At 42.4% G+C, this 14727-nt stretch overlaps 1 protein-coding gene across 1 annotated transcript; it reads left to right on the forward strand.

Moving 5' to 3' along the window:
- The first annotated feature begins 3077 nt into the window (after window positions 1–3077).
- On the forward strand, window positions 3078–14727 carry LOC119483165 (high-affinity choline transporter 1-like). The gene is made up of 9 exons (XM_037761251.1): window positions 3078–3475; window positions 4615–4807; window positions 9571–9684; window positions 9841–9996; window positions 10453–10601; window positions 12501–12644; window positions 12796–12949; window positions 13246–13463; window positions 14380–14727. The coding sequence occupies exons 2-9, from the start codon at window positions 4624–4626 to the stop codon at window positions 14725–14727; spliced, it is 1467 nt and encodes a 488-aa protein (XP_037617179.1). The 5' UTR covers window positions 3078–3475; window positions 4615–4623.

Consider the following 14727-nt stretch of genomic DNA (forward strand, 5'->3'; position numbering starts at 1 on the left):
GCCAGACAGGTGAGCTGAATCTCCCTGATGACCTGACCACACCCACCAGAATCAGACAGGGAGAGGCCTGTTCAGAGAAGGTTCTCACAATGGAAACATTATAGGATAAATATGTCATTTAGAAATTGCAAAATCAAGATAGATTTATGTGAGTTTAATTTGTGTGATTTGTCAAATGTATTCATATCAGTGTTCGTAACCATTTGGTCATCATTAGGTTTCCTTAGGTCTGGTTTGGTTTTACCATAGGCCCTGATATACTCTAATGACTAATTTTGGAACTGCCTGGTCAAATAATATTTATTAAGTTAACAGATTGTTTTTCTACTAATCTTAAAACTGACATACCAAACCATACACACATGTTATGCCTTCTTAAAATCAAAGTTTGTCTTCAAATGACACTCACTGTCATCTATAAGAGCCAATTACACACTGATGTGGTGACTGAAAAGCATTATGATGAGTGGAAAACACTGTCATTGTCCTATCAGTAGGTGCTTTTAGCATTTTATTGTGTTAGAAGCCAAACTACTAAGGTACTCAAATACAAAACAATCAGATGCATGAATAGATATGTTTTATTCTATACAGTTTATCTCAGCGCACATGCAGGTGCTAGCCATAAAGATCAAGAAAACATGGCTACATACAGTACATTCACCCCAAGTATTTCCTGCCCTCTTACCTTGCTGGGTTAGTCACTGTTCTGTTTAGGATGTGGAGGTAAAAGTAAGCAGCACACTGCTCTCCGATAACAGACACTTTAAGGTGGTATATCCCACAATCCTCAGTCAGAGCCAAGCCACCCAGACTGCCAGTCTGTTGCCTAAACACCATCCAACGGGGCAAAGTGCTGTCAGCATCAGCCAGGGATAGCTGGGAGGGAAAGTAAAGCTGATATTAGTAGAGATTTCATGTATGCTTGTTTGTGTGTTTGTGCATGCTTGTATTTAGTCAAGGAGCATGAGTGACCAAGATTACAGACACATCACTTATTGGCCTGCAGAGTTACTAAAGTAAGGAGAGAACTGTTCCACCAATACATCACCAGAACATGATGCCATCATCTAAAACAGTGACAAATCCATCTGCAGCAACAACAAAGGTATCTCTCTGATTCACGGTTATAAGTGTACTGTCAGCATGAAAGGACCCTCTTTCGTGCAATGCTGCTCTCACCTGGTGATGCTGCGTGTGTCCCGGGGTTTCAGGGATGGGCAGCTTAAAAAAGAAAGGGGATCCTGCCTCCGACGTGAAGTTGGGAAACGCACCAAATTCTGTCCTCATTGGACAATGTTGCATTAAACTTTGATTGTGCTTCACAGTCTCCAGCAGTAGCAACAACAGTTTGAGGTAGAAGTCCAGGGTTTTACATGACATTTTGGTAAAATGGAACAGAGTGCTCGACTGGGAGGTCATCCATGTGATGATGTTACAGGACTGATTTCGAGGTAACGTTTAATCTTACTTCCATCTTTTTCAGTCTTGGAAGGTAATTAAATCCTAAAAGTGCTGGTGTTTCTCTGAAAGAAAAAATAAGTATGTTAATCTCATCAGATATCCAGAATGTCATTTAGTATGTGACAAAATGCATCAATTATTCTGGCTAGGAAAGGCTATGATTTGACTTTAAGTCCACTTAAATGATGCACAGGAAAATGTAGACTCATCATTGGTGCCATCCATGATGTAATGTTCATAGGTAATGAACATTTTTTCGCAGACTGAAAGTTTTCATTGTGTTTCCTTCTGTCCAGCCTTTTTCATTAGTCACGTCTGTATCCTTTCTTACCATTACACTGTACTGCTGCTCACTGAGGAAAGCACCCAGTAGTCCCATAATGTTTCTGTTGTCCGGTCAAATCACCTGTCAGGTTAAAAGAGATCAAAAACTCCAACAGACTGCTTGTAACAAGGTAGCATTGTTTCATTTTCACACAGACGACGTACAACGAAGCGGCGCCACCAACAAACAGTGTTTGTTTACAACAGGGCACAACCTGATCCTCAAAGCAGCAGTCATTAACAGAGCTCGTTCTCTGCTGACATTTTATGTCGCCGGAGGTCCAGTTACAAGTCAGTAGTGGTTACTAGGATACCTGCAATGCTACCGGAGACTCTTATCAATGACTTTTGTGACTGAAGGTCACACATGGCTGATCTCACGTCAGCCTCTTGGTGCATCATATCAGAAAGTGCAGAGTATTTACGTGTCAGGACAGGACAGGAATGGCACTCAGGCATTTCACTGATAATTGTTAAAAGTCACATGTTTGGCTTAAATTGTGAGAACCTTGTGAAAGGTTCTATATAAGACATTCAGAACCGCTAACATCTCAGACCAAAAAAATGGCCGCGTCGGCCACACCTCCACCGTCCCTTCAGTTTTCTTCAGTTCTGACTTGGATGAATGGAAAAGACTCGAGCAATTATCAGGCTGGAGGCAGCAACTCAGGATGGTTCAGCAAGGTTTGCTAGATGCCTGTCTTCGGGGTGTTGTTTCGAGCTCAGGGGATCCACCTGAGGTCAGAGCGCACAGGTCAAACAGGGTCGGCTTGGGTAGAAAAGTGGGGTTGCGCAAGAGAAGCAGGGGAAGTACGAAAAGAGGTTGACGAGATGAACAGGAGGAAGGTTAAACGGAAAAGAGAGGAAAAGAGGAGGCGAAGGAAGAGATGGCCTTTTCGGAGGCTAGACACTGGTGGTGGTGGGGGTGGTGGTAAAGGGAGAAGATCTGATGAAGGGATGTGGAGCAGGACTGGGCACTGAATATGATGACTGAAGACTGGAAGTGATGAGGTTGAGTTGACTTCATACGTCAAGGGTCACATAAAACCAATACATGCAGAAAGTAAATTATTACATTGATAAACATGGCAATAAACACTCATACCTCCACACAGAACAGCTTTTTCCTTATCCTTTAACTAAGTATATTACTAATTAACAACATTCTACTGTAAATGAAAAATCAGTCCCTTTTTTTGTTTTAGAATCAAGCCTGTCCTAGATTAAGCAAATATCAATACTGTTATCACTAGTGCCGTACATGTTCCAGCTGGCTGAGTTCACTCGGTCCAATCTTAAGGGGGAAAGGAATCCTGATCTCCACGCTACATCCAGGTTATTCCAGTGCACAGACAATTCACTAGACAACTGAAGAAAAAGCACCCGAATAAATGAGACAGGATTTTGTATGTCAAAAGTCGGACAACTTCTCAGTGGAGCTACGGTGGGGCAATTGTAATTCTTGGTGGAGCAAATAAGCAACTTTAACCCCGAGGACAGTCGGTGTAAACGCACTTCTCAACTTTCAGTTATCTGTTGATCAAAAAGGGTTAAAACTACACCCAGTCTCTCCTACTTCCAAAGTACAGAAAGGTGTTCACCACTCCTCCACTCTGTTGTGACAGCTGGCTTTGAGGATCTCTACTCCAACTTCTACCCTTCTCAACATTTTCCAAAGGCAATACAGGTAATTAAAATATATCATTCTGATTATTATTATTACTGTTATTATCTTCTCTTTTTCATTATGTATTTGCTGCAAGTTTAAATTTAGTATTTTAGGGGTGATATTTTATGTTTAATGGAATAAGTTCATACCAATACTGGTATAGCAATAAACCCAAGCAGCAGAAATGCAAAAGAAGTGGGCAGAAAAATTCAGTCATTAGAAACTGAATTTTAATAATTTATATTTGAATTTGAAGGACTCAACTTGCATCAGTATTAGCACATACTGTATTATGAAGACATTTTTTGTAACTCTGTAACTCACCTGCAAAGTGAAATTTATATTTATTTATTAGGGCTGTAAAAATTAACACGATAATAACGCAAATAACAAATTTGTTTTAACACCACTAATTTCTTTAAAGCATTAACACAACTTGCGTTGAGTGAAGTTACTGGCATCATATGAAACTAGAAAACCTAAGGAATCCATTGGTAGCAACCATGTCAAACTGACTTGTCACAAAGAAGGCTAAATAACGCTCCAAACTTTAGCTAAATTTTGGCAAGGAAACTGGCATGTCCATTGACCTCTGACCTCAAGACATGTGAATGAAAATGGGTTCTATGGGTACCCACGAGTCTCCCCTTTACAGACATGCCCACTTTATGCTAATCACATGCAGTTTGGGGTAAGTCATAGTCAAGTCAGCACACTGACACACTGACAGCTGTTGTTGCCTGTTGGGTTTGTCATGTTACGATTTGAGCATATTTTGTATGCTAAATGCAGTACCTGTGAGGGTTTCTGGACAATATTTGTCATTGTTTTGTGTTTTAATTGATTTACAATAATACATATATACATACATTTGCATAAAGCAGCATATTTGCCCACTCCCATGTTGATAAGAGTATTAAATACTTGACAAATCGCCTTTTAATGTACATTTTGAACAGTCAAAAAATTTGTGATTAATCGTGATTAACTGTGGACAATCATGCAATTAATTGCGATTAAATATTTTAATTGATTGACAGCCTTATTATTTATATGACCGTATATTAGTTGCAAGCAATGCATGCTCAATGTACAGCATTTGCTGAAAAGAGATACAGTATATGAATTTGTGTGAGTTTGATGTCCTTTCCCCACAGACACTGAGGATGGCGGTAAATTGGCCAGGACTGCTGTCCATGGGAGTGTTTTACATGATCGTACTGGGTACAGGTATCTGGGCATCCAGGAAGTCCAAACGTGAAGAGAAGAAGTGCACTGGGAACCGCAGTGAAGTTGCAATGGTTGGAGGGCGGAACCTAAACATCTGGGTCAGCATCTTTACTATGACAGGTAACAATAATAATTAAAGCTGCAAGCAGCGATGAACGGGCCCTCGCACCTTCCCGCACGTCAGGGGTACTGGCGAGACGCCGGTTGACACACCCGTACATTTCAGTGACCATCGGACACTGCACGCACAAGTTAGACGTTATTTCCTTGCCTCTTTGTTTTTTTGGAGCAAATGTGCTCAGAAAGGACAAAGGGGGGTGTGATGTGGGGGTTGAGAATGTGTATGTTTATATTTAAAACTAATTCAAGTTTATGTATTTGATCTTAATGTGTGTCAGATAATGCAGTGGGTTAGAAAAGATGGTTAGTTTGCATGCAAGACCTTGTCTATGTGAAGCATAAACTAAACACATCAGGTGTGGCAAAACCAGCTACCCAAATATCTCTAATCTTTTAACTTTAATCTCATAATATTACAACTTTTTTTCTCATATTATGACTTTTTAACCTAAACTTATGACTTTTTTCTCGTAATATTACGACTTTTTTCTCGTAAACGTATGACTTTATTCTAAAAATCTAAGATTTATTTGTTTCCTCATTGTGGCCCTAATACTCTGTCGTACTCTTGAGTCTTAACAGTTAAAAATAAACCTCAGTCAAGTTGATCCAAGCTGTCAGACCCGTTCAGACACATTTTTCACTGATGTGAACTCAGATTACAATCAAACTGTAGATGAGATCAGGTGGCAGCAGCAGCAGGGCGGTGACTAAAAGCTACGGTTTGCAGTTTGAAGCAGCCTTCACTAAATTTACAGAAAGTCACATGTTTTAAGAGAAATGAGACGTTGTTTCCTCTTAAGCGTCACGTTAATATTTTAGATTATAGCTTCTGTGTACTTCTGTGTACAGTGAACTGTGCAATTATTTGTGCAAAAGACATCAAGTAGTCCAACTCCAGCAGCCATGACCTATGAGCAGGTTCTGAAATGAACTTTTTTCATTGCCTGCCACTGTGGCAAACAAGTACCTTTTTTTTTGTCTGCCACTCAGAAATGTTATCTGCCACTTTTGAAATCTCTGCGCCAAATGAAGGAACAAGGCAAAAGTGAGCATGGCTCAGATACCCCCGCTCACTGCTTGATCCCTACTAAAGTAACACCAAAGGTTTTGCCATTTTGGAAAAACTCAAAAAAGGTTTGGGCACCGTGGACTTCTAACCCCCAAAAGGCACAACTAGACCACACTGTCAACCATCATACCAAATTTGAAGTTCCTAAATTAAGTAGTTTTGCTCCGGACACGAAAATGTGACAGGTGAACGGGCGGACGGACGGAAGGGCACGTGGAACGCTATATATCCCCAACTACTTACGGGGGTATAATAACATCTTAGATCTGATGTCATTCAATGTTCAATATATTTTACACAAAAAACATTATATGCATGGTAAATTACAATATTCGAATTACACCGTGGCTTCCGGGGAGCCCTATTTTTCAGGGCAGGGAGGGTACTGTACACAGTACTGTACTGTACTTTGTTATTGTCATCTATAGGGGTTGTTTGCATAAAAACACACAATTCAAATGATTATGATTATTTAAATATTTGCTTTGATTAGAAAAATCTTGGCAAGCTGTTGAGAGCTAGTGTTAGGATGTTAAACAGGTCATACTGTAATTCCCTCTCTATTATCTATTTTATATTGCTGTGAAAACATCTCCTTTAAACAACTGGATTTATTCAAGTTTCTCGCCAAAAACATAATTTTACGAGGTTACATTTGAACAAGACGATAACGTAATTTACCAATAGTCATTTTTCCTGAGCTTGAGTTTGAACGCCACATAATAATAACAACTGCCTAATGCCTAATGTGCCTAATGGCACCTCCATTAACATTAGTAGATCTGTTATTTAACCAAGCAGGACTGTGCTGCCCACCGGCTGCTAACAGGTAACATTACTAACTCTCCTCCTGGCCAACAGGTTTGTTGTTCACAGTGTTGCATTAGCAAGGAAAAAACAGGGTGCGTCCCTCAGGCAGTGTCTCCGGTCCAAAACAAACAGCAACATGATACAATGTGCTTATGCGTCATTGTGCACGCGTTACTGTGGAAGGGCATCAATACAGAGGAATCAGTAGTCACGGAGGCTTGAGATACCAAGGAATCAGACAATAAGGAGTCTGTTCTCTATTCCCTCCCCTAACATTTTTTACTGTCTGCCAAAATGGCGGATGGCCTGCCAATTTTACCCGCCAACAATTTACCTGCATTTGGCGGGTGGCGGTTGCTAATTTCAGACCCTGCCTATAAGTATATGTGAATAATAAGTACAATATACAGCTGAGTGAAGGCAGGCAGTTCAGAGGAGCAGAGTACAGCAGAGACTATGGTCCTGGAGACCAAATTATTAGGCTGAATGTTTCAGGGAAAATGTAAATGATATAACTCATATCAAACCCGACGTTCAGGAATCATCAGCCTCACATGTGACTGAATGGAAATGACGATAAATAATGTAAAACGTGTTTGTTGCTGACAGACAGACTCTCCGTCTCTCTCTGACTTTAATAGTATCATTAATAAAAGTTAAAGGGACTGTTTGTAACTTCTTACACGTGTAAATCATTGCGGGTCGGTGTCTCACGCGCGCTCACGTGTGGCTACGCTGTTCAGACAAGACTCCAACAGAAACTACACAGAAGCACCAAAACCACAAAGTTCTATATAGTGAAGCCCGTCTGTTAAACAGTGTTGGCTGTGGTCAGAGACCGTAGCTTTGGTCTCCAGGACCGCAGTCTCTGCTCCTTTGCTCCTCTGCCTGCTTTGCCTGCCCTCACTCACACACCGCGCTTGTTCTCACTCTTTCGCTCCACTCTCACGTGCATGCGCGCACACTACACACTGCAGAAGAGTTAGTTTAGCTCTGACAATATTTAGTGAATGTACAGTGGACGTTTGTGCAGAAATAACTGCTGCAGCTCCTCCAGACCAACAGAGGTTTTCCGTGTCTTGTGAAGTGACGGGGCTCCACAGAAAGAAAGGTTATCGTCTCCGACCAAAACTCTGAGATCCCCTGTTCCCTCCGGCCGCGGGCGGGAGGCTGAGGCAGGAAAAGCCAACACTAGAATCAGCATTGATATATTTATTTTCAAATACATTATTATAAAATACGTAAATGTTTACAATAAACAAAACACCCAACCACATGACGATTACTTCAAAGAGTAGTTTTTATTTGCAGAACTGACAATTACAATAAAACACTCTGTTCTAGTGCTAATACTTTAGCAATGACATGCTGTTAAAATTCCGTGGGCACGTCTGGGGAACGCGCACGTCGGGGAACCTGCTGCCGTCCATTCCCGTGGAAGTCGGAAACTCAACGCAGGCCGATACTCTTATAAAACATGACAAATTTGGGGAAGATCGGACAATGTAAAGTCAAGTTACAACAGCATCCTGTGTCATGGCGAAACATCAAAATTCGCCGCGCCGCCACAAGAACGCCGTTTCACGAAAACACAAAAGCTTCGCAATTTAGTATCATGAAGGTGTTGAGATTCTGCTGCCCAACTTTGAGATGGATCGCTTGTATCCTCTAGGAGGAGTATCGCAAAGTTCCATACCTAAAAAGTGACAAAATGGTGTCTTTGCACATGACATATGACATCACCGTTCGAGCGATCAAATATTTCTTCGCAATTTAGCATCACAGTAGTTTGAGGGTTATACCACCCAAATTTGATGCGGATCCGATAAACTCTCTAGGAGGAGTTCGTAAAAGTATGCATAAAATACATGAAAAACGCACATATTCCAATACGGCCGACTTCCCGGTGGGCGGAGCTAATGAAACCCGATGAGGAATATGTCTGAAATAATGAGCAGGATGTACCTACCAAATTTCATGAATATAGGATCAACTTTGACCAAACTATGGCCTTCCACGCGTTAGGGGGCGCTACAGAGCTGGCTAAACATGCTGAACCCAATAACTGCACATTTACATAAAATTCACAGGTGTCCATCATTTTGCCAAGTTTCATGAGTTTTCGAGTACCTCAAAGTATGTTCAAAATCTAAAAGACATAAGGGGGCGCTAGAGAGCCAACACGCCACGCCCAAGCAAAATTTCATGACTAAATCAAAGTAATTATGAGTTTGGATGTTCGTGTAAAGTTTCATGAGTTTTTGTGCATCCTAAAGTCTTCAAACATATGTTCGTAAATTTTAAAATCACGCAGGAAATCCAAGTTGGCTGACTTCCTGTTGGCCGAAAAAATCTCAAAAATATTTAGCACGAACTTCAAGACGTATGCAATTACATACTTGAGTTTCGTGAAGATCGAAGAAACTTTCCCTGAAAAACTGCCTACATTAGGGGGCGCTATCTCGCCCCCTGGACACACCCGAGCCGGGTCACTCCAGAACATTGGAGTTCGCGCCACTTCTGACGCATAGTCCACTTATGGTGAGTTTTTGGGGATGGGAAAGGTCCCAAAAAGGCAATCTCCGCGCGGAAAAAGAATAATAATACTTCGAAAAACAATAGGTTTCCTTGCACTTTCGTGCCAGGACGCCGTTGGGTCCTGGCACTTTCGTGCTCGGGCCCTAATGATGATAATAACATCATAGTCACTGAATTGGGCCTTAAATGTTTGTAATCGCAAATTATTCTGAGACATTTATTTTGAAATCAGTGGTTTAAAATTTTTAATTTTAATGAATTTAATTCCATCAATTTACAATTTGTGGACCTAGTTTCATTCATTTTCTTTCTCATTGCCTGTATGTGTCCTGATGTTTTACAGCCACTTGGGTGGGCGGAGGCTATATTTTGGGTATGGCTGAAGTGGTCTACGATCCAAGAAAGGGGTTGGTGTGGGCCACTGGACCCATTGCCTTTGCCATAAACATGATTATAGGTGAGTGAGGTCACTAATGAAGACAGAAGGACATCATCATGTACCCACAATAAATGAAGACATTCTACTGGTGATTAATATGTCAGACCGAAAAATCTTCACTTCAAAATGAAACAAATGTTTAAAGTAAAAATATTTCCGTTTGTGTGACTTCAGGTGCACTCTTCTTTGTCACACCAATTCGGTCGAAGAAATATGTCACCCTCATGGACCCGTTTCAGGAGAAATATGGCAACGCTGTAGCTGCTGTTCTTTTCATTCCCGCTCTCATAGGCGATATCTTGTGGATAGCATGTATTCTCGGTGCACTGGGTAAGTCAGAAACAACTTACTGAATTAATTTCTAGCAATATCAGCGAGTTGAATCTCAATTGTAAATCTTGAGATCTTGAGAGTATAAATATTGCTATAAGTAGTATTTTTTTATACCACAACTATACACTGAAAAAATTATTTTAGTGCAAATAGGGAACAAACATTTTATCATAAGTATGATGCGGTAAGACTGCAGATGAGATACATTAATGAATACACAGAAAAAAGAGTCACGTTTGGTATTTAAACATGCTACTTGCAGTAGTACTATAAATGCATTTAGTGTCAGCCCCAGTGTAATGCTCTTTGCACTGACCTACAAGGTGCTAAATAAATCTTTTTAAAACATTTAAAATTACATGGCATCAATTTTAGTTTGTTGCTTCAGCACCCGAGTTTGAACTTTGTTAAAGTTGTGGATGCCTCACTCTGAATACATGTTTGTGGTTACAGGAGGGACGATAGGCGTGGTCATGGACATCTCCTCCTCTCTGGCTGTGGTCATCTCTGCTTCTGTGGCAGTCCTTTACACGTTAATGGGAGGACTGTACTCTGTGGCCTACACTGATGTCATCCAGCTTAGCTTCATGCTCATTGGCTTGGTACAAACATTACACTTTTAGGAAAATACAAAGCATTTAACGCGTGGTTTTTAGCCTGGCGGCGTGGCTCTGGGCAAGGCAGTATTGGTCCGTCAATTGGTCATTTTGGTCCAGACAGAAATATCTTGATAACTATTGGATGGATTGCCATTACATTTTGAACAGCCATTCATGGTCCCCAAACGATGAATCATACTGACTTTGGTAACCCTGCCCTTTTCCAGTAGCGCCGCTATCAGGTTGACATTTGTGGTTTTAGGTGAAATGTCTTGTGGGGTGGTGGTTCCCCTGTTCAGAAAGGGGGACCAGAGAGTGTGTGCCAATTACAGGGGTATCACACTACTCAGCCTCCCTGGTAAAGTCTACTCCAAGGTGCTGGAAAGGAGGGTTCGGCCGATAGTGGAACCTCGGATCGAAGAGGAACAATGCGGATTCTGTCCTGGTCGTGGAACAACGGACCAGGTCTACACTCTCGCAAGGATCCTGGAGGGCGCCTGGGAGTATGCCTATCCAGTCTACATGTGTTTTGTGGACTTCAAGAAGGCGTGTGACCGTGTCCCCCGGGAGATACTGTGGGGGGTGCTGCGGGAGTATGGGGTGAGGGGGTCACTTCTTAGGGCCATCCAATCTCTGTACGCCCAAAGCGAGAGCTGTGTTCGGGTTCTCTGCAATAAGTCAGACTCATTTTCGGTGGGGGTTGGCCTCCGCCAGGGCTGCGCTTTGTCACCAATCCTGTTCGTGATATTCAAGGACAGGATATCGAGGCATAGTCGGGGGGAGGAGGGTTTGCAGTTCGGTATGCTGAGGATCTCATCGCTGCTTTTTGCAGATGATGTGGTCCTGTTGGCATCATCGGTCTGTGACCTCCAGCACTCACTGGATCGGTTCGCAGCCGAGTGTGAAGCGGCCGGGTTGAGGATCAGCACCTCTAAATCTGAGGCCTTAGTTCTCAGCTGGAAACCGATGGATTGCCTACTCCGCGTAGGTAAGGAGTTCTTACACCAAGTGAAGGAGTTCAAGTACCTCGGGGTCTTGTTTGTGAGTGAGGGGACAATGGAACGTGAGATTGGCCGGAGAATCGGAGCAGCGGGGCCGGTATTGCATTCGCTTTACCGCACCGTTGTGACGAAAAGAGAGCTGAGAGCTCTCGATCTACCGGTCAATCTTCGTTCCTACTCTCACCTATGGTCATGAGGGCTGGGTCGTCACAGAAAGAACTAGATTGCGGGTACAAGCGGCTGAAATGGGTATCCTCAGGAGGGTGGCTGGCGTCTCCCTTAGAGATAGGGTGAGAAGCTCAGTCATCCGTGAGGGACTCGGAGTAGAGCCGCTACTCCTTTGCGTTGAAAGGAGTCAGCTGAGGTGGTTCGGGCATCTAGTGAGGATGCCCCCTGGGCGCCTCCCTTGGTAGGTGTTCCAGGAACGACCAGCTGGGAAGAGGCCACGGGGAAGACCCAGGACTAGGTGGAGAGATTATATCTCCACACTGGCCTGGGAACGCCTCGGGATCCCCCAGTCAGAGCTGGTTAATGTGGCCCGGGAAAGGGAAGTTTGGGGTCCCCTGCTGGAGCTGTTCTGACCCGACCTCGGATAAGCGGTTGAAGATGGATGGATGGATAGATGGATGGATGGATGGATGGTCTTGAAAACTCTTGAATGACAGACAATCATGGTCCCCTTCTGATGAATTAGAATTAGTTTTTTGGTCCCTTAACTTCTCCTTTAGTGCCATCTTCAAATCAAAATTTCAATTTGTACTTTGTATTTAGTGCTAATAGTGCATAATATGTCTACATGAGTGCCTAGTGTATCTCTGTCAATGTGCGTACTGTTGTTTATCCATAGAACTATGCATGACTGATATACTGCAATTGTAACCTTGTATCCTCCTTATTTCAGTGGCTATGTGTGCCTTTTATACTGGCAAGCCCCTCTTCTGCCAACATCACTGTTGCTGCAGTAACCAATCTGCATCAGGGGCCATGGATCGGCAAGCTAGAGCTGGAAGATGCAGGTCGCTGGGTAGATGACCTATTGCTAATGGTAATGGACACCCGACTACACTGTGATGACATAAACCACATTACCCTTCATGGACAAACATTTCCTCAACTTGAGTTAAACATTTATTATAGAACAAAAATGTAATGTTATGTTTAACCAACATTAACTTGTTTTTTTATTCCTCTCGAAGGCCATTGGAGGGCTCTGTTACCAGGCTTTCTACCAGAGAGTCCTGTCCGCAGCCACTGATACCCAAGCTAAGATCACCTGCTATGTTGGGGCAATATTATGCCCAATCCTTGGCATCCCGTCACTCATCATTGGGGCAGCGGCTGCATCTACCGGTACCTAGATTCAACTATCTTCTTGTTGTCTTTGTCAATCTTGGAAGCATTTCTGTAGTAGTATAAGTAGGAGAAACTCAGACCAATTTACACCTAAAAGGAGTAGCTGAAATGAGTAATGAGTCTGCTATGGTAGAATTGTGAAAAGTAATGCACAAACAGAATCATATGTTCTCTGTGGCCACTGTACTGTATAATTGGCGTATTCTACGCAATGAAACATCTCTTGATCAAATCCCACTCATATAACCCTGCCACGATGTCTGTTGTAATTTCATGTGCTTAATGTCTGTCAGATTGGAACCAGACCACCTACGGTTCTCCCAGCCCGTATGAACAGGGAAATTCCGGTGTGATCTTGCCAATTGCCCTTCAGCATCTTTGCCCTTTTTATGTCTCACTGATTGGTATGGGAGCACTTGCTGCTGCTGTGATGTCATCAGTTGACTCTGCACTTCTGTCTGCCGCCTCCCTACTGGGCCGAAATATCTTCAAGAACATCGTCTACAAAAGGGTAACATCTTACATGACCACTACTCATTTTGTGGAATATTGTTTTGTTGTTGCTAGATGACATATTTCATAAATACTGAATAGATGTGTAATTAGAATAAAAATGCATGCAACATTTCTGATAATAAATCAAGCATTTAAGTAATTTATTAGGCAAGAAACAAGTTTACAGCCATGTTAGTGGCTCTGTGAGGGTGTATTTAGGCACAGCAATGCTTTGAGCTAAATGCAAATAACTGTTCACATGTTGTCTGGACACTAACAACAAAAAATGCTGCATTAATATAACCACAATAACAGGAAAATCATATTTTCCCATTTCTTTAGGGTGATGACATAAAATATGACGACCGACATTCATTTTCATTGAATGCAAAAACAAAAAAATACATTCGGTACAGACCTAGTTACATATGGTAATCTCCTCTGCCCTGGTGGCATCATTACGGCGCTTGCTAACTGCTAGCAAATGAGGTGATGAGAGATTGCCTGTTATCTGTCTCTGCTGTCCTCTCCTTGTGCTTGATCCGCAAATGGTTAATCATCGAACTGGTTGTTTTATGATATGCAAGTTTAACAGAGCTTGTACTGCACATTAATTTTGTTTATCGTCGTTTTTCATTTTGCTATGGAGGTCAAGTGTTTGTGAGGGTGTGTGTGAATGCATACACGCGTGGATGCAGAAGCGTATATGGTTGCAGCTATTGCAAATTCGTGCTTGTTTAGGGTTAAGTCACTCACAGTTAAAAAAAATATTTCCTCTATTCCAGGCATCAGAAAAAATGATTCTTGCAGTGGTTAAAGTGTCAGTCCTCCTGTGTGGAATAATAGGAGCAGGTCTGGCCATGACAGCAAAGTCCATTCACCTGTTCTGGATCATCAGTTGTGATGTCTTGTATTCAATGATGACTCCCCAGGTGATATGCACCTTCTACTTATCTCAGTGGGTGAACAACTACGGAGCCTGCTCTGGCTTTGTGTTGGCACTACTGCTGAGAACTCTGGTTGGAGAACCCGTGATAGGCCTTCCTGACATCCTGCCCCTGCCGTGGGACAAGATACAGGAGGATGGTCACCGACAACGCTTGTTCCCTTTTTGCACTGCAATCATGCTCATCACCATCGGGACTATCCTACTAGTGTCACGCCTTGCTGTGTGGCTGTCTGAGAAGGGGCTGCTGAAAAGAATAAGTGACGCTGGAACGGACAAAAACATACATTACATGGTACAGGTCCGAACAGATGTGGAGGAAAAGGAGACTTAA

Source organism: Sebastes umbrosus, chromosome 23, assembly GCF_015220745.1.
Source record: "Sebastes umbrosus isolate fSebUmb1 chromosome 23, fSebUmb1.pri, whole genome shotgun sequence".
NCBI lineage: Eukaryota > Metazoa > Chordata > Actinopteri > Perciformes > Sebastidae > Sebastes > Sebastes umbrosus.